Below are 2,494 nucleotides of genomic sequence, written 5' to 3' on the forward strand. Positions count from 1 at the left end.
CATCCACACGAATGGATCTTCCAATAGACGAGCAGGAGGGGCCGGTGTGGTAATCAAAACCCTAGAGGGGGCTAAGATTGAGTGCATGATCTGACTGGACTTCCCCATGACCAACAACGAGGCTGAATATGATTGGTGGTGGGGCTAGACCTCACAAAGGTAGCAGGTGTTGAAAACGTGGTCGTACATTGCGACTTCCAGGTGGTAACAAGTTAGATTAATGGCAACTACAAGTTCAAGAATGAAAGGATGAAGAGGTATATGGAAGAGGTGAAGAATCGAATCAGCAGCCTCAAAGTCAGATTCATTCAAATCCCAAGGGAGGAAAACGAATGTGCTGACCGTTTAGTAAAAGCTGCTTCAGTAGAATTTATGCTTGTCCCCGAACAAGTATTGTCATTTGTTCAAGTCTCATCACCTATTAATGATGAAACGAATGTGCAAGAAGTAGATTCTGAAAGCAATTGGACTACGCCATTGATATCCTACCTGAGAACTAGCGCGTTACCAGATGGGAAAGATGCCACTAGGAAGTTGAAGGTCCAAGTATCACGATTTGTGCTGATAAAAGATGTCTTATACAAAAGAGGATTCTCTCGATCGTACCTAAGGTGTTTAAGCCAGTAGGAAGCAGATTATGTAATGAGAGAAATCCACACGGGCATCTGCGGAAACCACTTGGGGGCACGATCATTAGTGCACAAGTCAATCCGAGTAGGATACTATTGGCCTATAATGCTGAAGGACGCACAAGCTTATGTCAGCAACAAGTTTTAGAGGTTCAGTAATTTCATCAGGCAACCATCTAAAGAGCTAACCCCCATGACGGCCCCTTAGCCATTCGCTCAATGAGGACTAGATATCATGGGCCTTTTCCCGATAGTAGTTAGGCAGTTAAAGTTTCTGGTAGTTGGTATGAACTACTTCACTAAGTGGGTGGAAGTAGAAGCCCTAACCATTATCATGGAGAAGAACATTCGAAGTTTTGTTTGGAGGAATATCTTCTGCAAGTATGGGATACCTAGAGTGCTTGTCTCCGACAACAGAAAGCAATTCGACAATAGCACATTTAGGGACTTCTGTTTGGAGCTAGGTATCAAGAACCACTACTCGTCGCCCGCACACCTACAGGCCAATGGGCAAGTTGAAGTCATGAACTGATCCTTGCTCAAGATCATCAAGACCTAGCTCGAGGGGGCTAAGGGTATCTGGTCGGACAAGTTACCAAGCATTCTATAGGCATACCAAACAACAGCAAGAACACCCACAGGAGAAACGCCATTTCGACTAGCATACGGAAGTGATGCTGTCATCCTAGCAGAAGTAGGACTCACAAGCTATCGGGTGGAGAATTACGATGAGGATTAGAACAAAGAGGCCATACGCCTTCAGCTCGACTTGGTGGACGAAGTCCGGGCGACAGTGGAGCAAAGGTTGGAGCAGTATCAGAATCTCATGGTGAAACACTACAACTCCAAAGTCAGGCATAGAGACTTTCAGGTTGGAGATCTGGTACTATGAAAGGTAATGGGCGTTGCTAGAGATCATTCGCAAGGAAAGCTCGGCCCTAACTAGGAAGGACCCTACAGGATCACGTCATGGCAGAGGAAGGGCACCTACCATCTCGAGACGCTGGTCAGGTGAAAGTTGCAGCACCCATAGAACACGGAGCACCTATGGAAATACTACCAGTAAAGATAATATAAAGAACAATGACGCTCCCCAATTTCCCAGAATATTTAGTTTTACTACAATTACTAGTTTTACTAAGACAATTTCTTGCTGCAATATGTATCTTTTTAAGCCCAATAGGGCAGGTACTTTTCTACAAAAGTATGAATATTTAATTAATAAGAGAAATATTCAGACACAACTATGTTTTTCTACCTAAATTCTTATAGTCCAAAAAGTGGACGGGTATAAAATAAGTCCACAAACTGGACAGATCATCCTAGGAGGATGAAAACTCTTAGTCCGAAAAGTAGACGGATATAAACTAAAGTCCACAAACTAGACAGATCATCCCAAGAGGATGAAAATTCTTACAGTCCAAAAAGTGGATAGGTACAAAATAAGTCCATAAACTAGACAGATCATTCCAGGAGGATGAAAACTCTTAATCCAAAAAGTGGACAGATATAAACTAAAGTCCACAAACTAGATAGATCATCCCAAGAGGATGAAAATTCTTACAGTCCAAAAAGTTGACGAGTATAAAATAAGTCCACAAACTAGATGGATCATCCTTGGAGGACGAAAACTCTTAGTCCGAAAAGTGGACAGATATAAACTAAAGTCCACAAACTAAAAAGATCATCCAAAAAGGATAAAAATTCTTACAGTCCAAAAAAGTGGATGGGTATAAACTAAAGTCCACAAACTGGACGGATCATCCCAGGAGGATGAAAACTCTTAGTCTAAAAAATGAACGGATATAAACTAAAGTCTACAAACTGGACGGATCATCCCAAGAGGATGAAAATTCTTACAAAGT

At 42.1% G+C, this 2,494-nt stretch overlaps 1 protein-coding gene across 1 annotated transcript; it reads left to right on the forward strand.

Annotated features, from left to right (window-relative positions):
* Positions 1-249: 249 nt before the first annotated feature.
* On the forward strand, positions 250-1,161 carry LOC112017364 (uncharacterized). The gene is made up of 2 exons (XM_024049820.1): positions 250-546; positions 934-1,161. The coding sequence occupies exons 1-2, from the start codon at positions 250-252 to the stop codon at positions 1,159-1,161; spliced, it is 525 nt and encodes a 174-aa protein (XP_023905588.1).
* The last annotated feature ends 1,333 nt before the right edge of the window (positions 1,162-2,494 follow it).

This window comes from Quercus suber, unplaced genomic scaffold (genome assembly GCF_002906115.3).
Source record: "Quercus suber isolate HL8 unplaced genomic scaffold, Cork oak 2.0 scaffold_133, whole genome shotgun sequence".
Classification (NCBI taxonomy): Eukaryota; Viridiplantae; Streptophyta; class Magnoliopsida; order Fagales; family Fagaceae; genus Quercus; species Quercus suber.

What these genes read in the sequence shown, in the direction of transcription:
- LOC112017364 (XM_024049820.1), top strand. Translation starts at nt 250, where the DNA reads ATGAAGAGGTATATGGAAGAGGTGAAGAATCGAATCAGCAGCCTCAAA. An exon ending in CTAGGAAGTTGAAGGTCCAA is followed by an intron (nt 547 to 933) that starts GTATCACGATTT and finishes TACTTCACTAAG; the next exon opens with TGGGTGGAAGTAGAAGCCCT.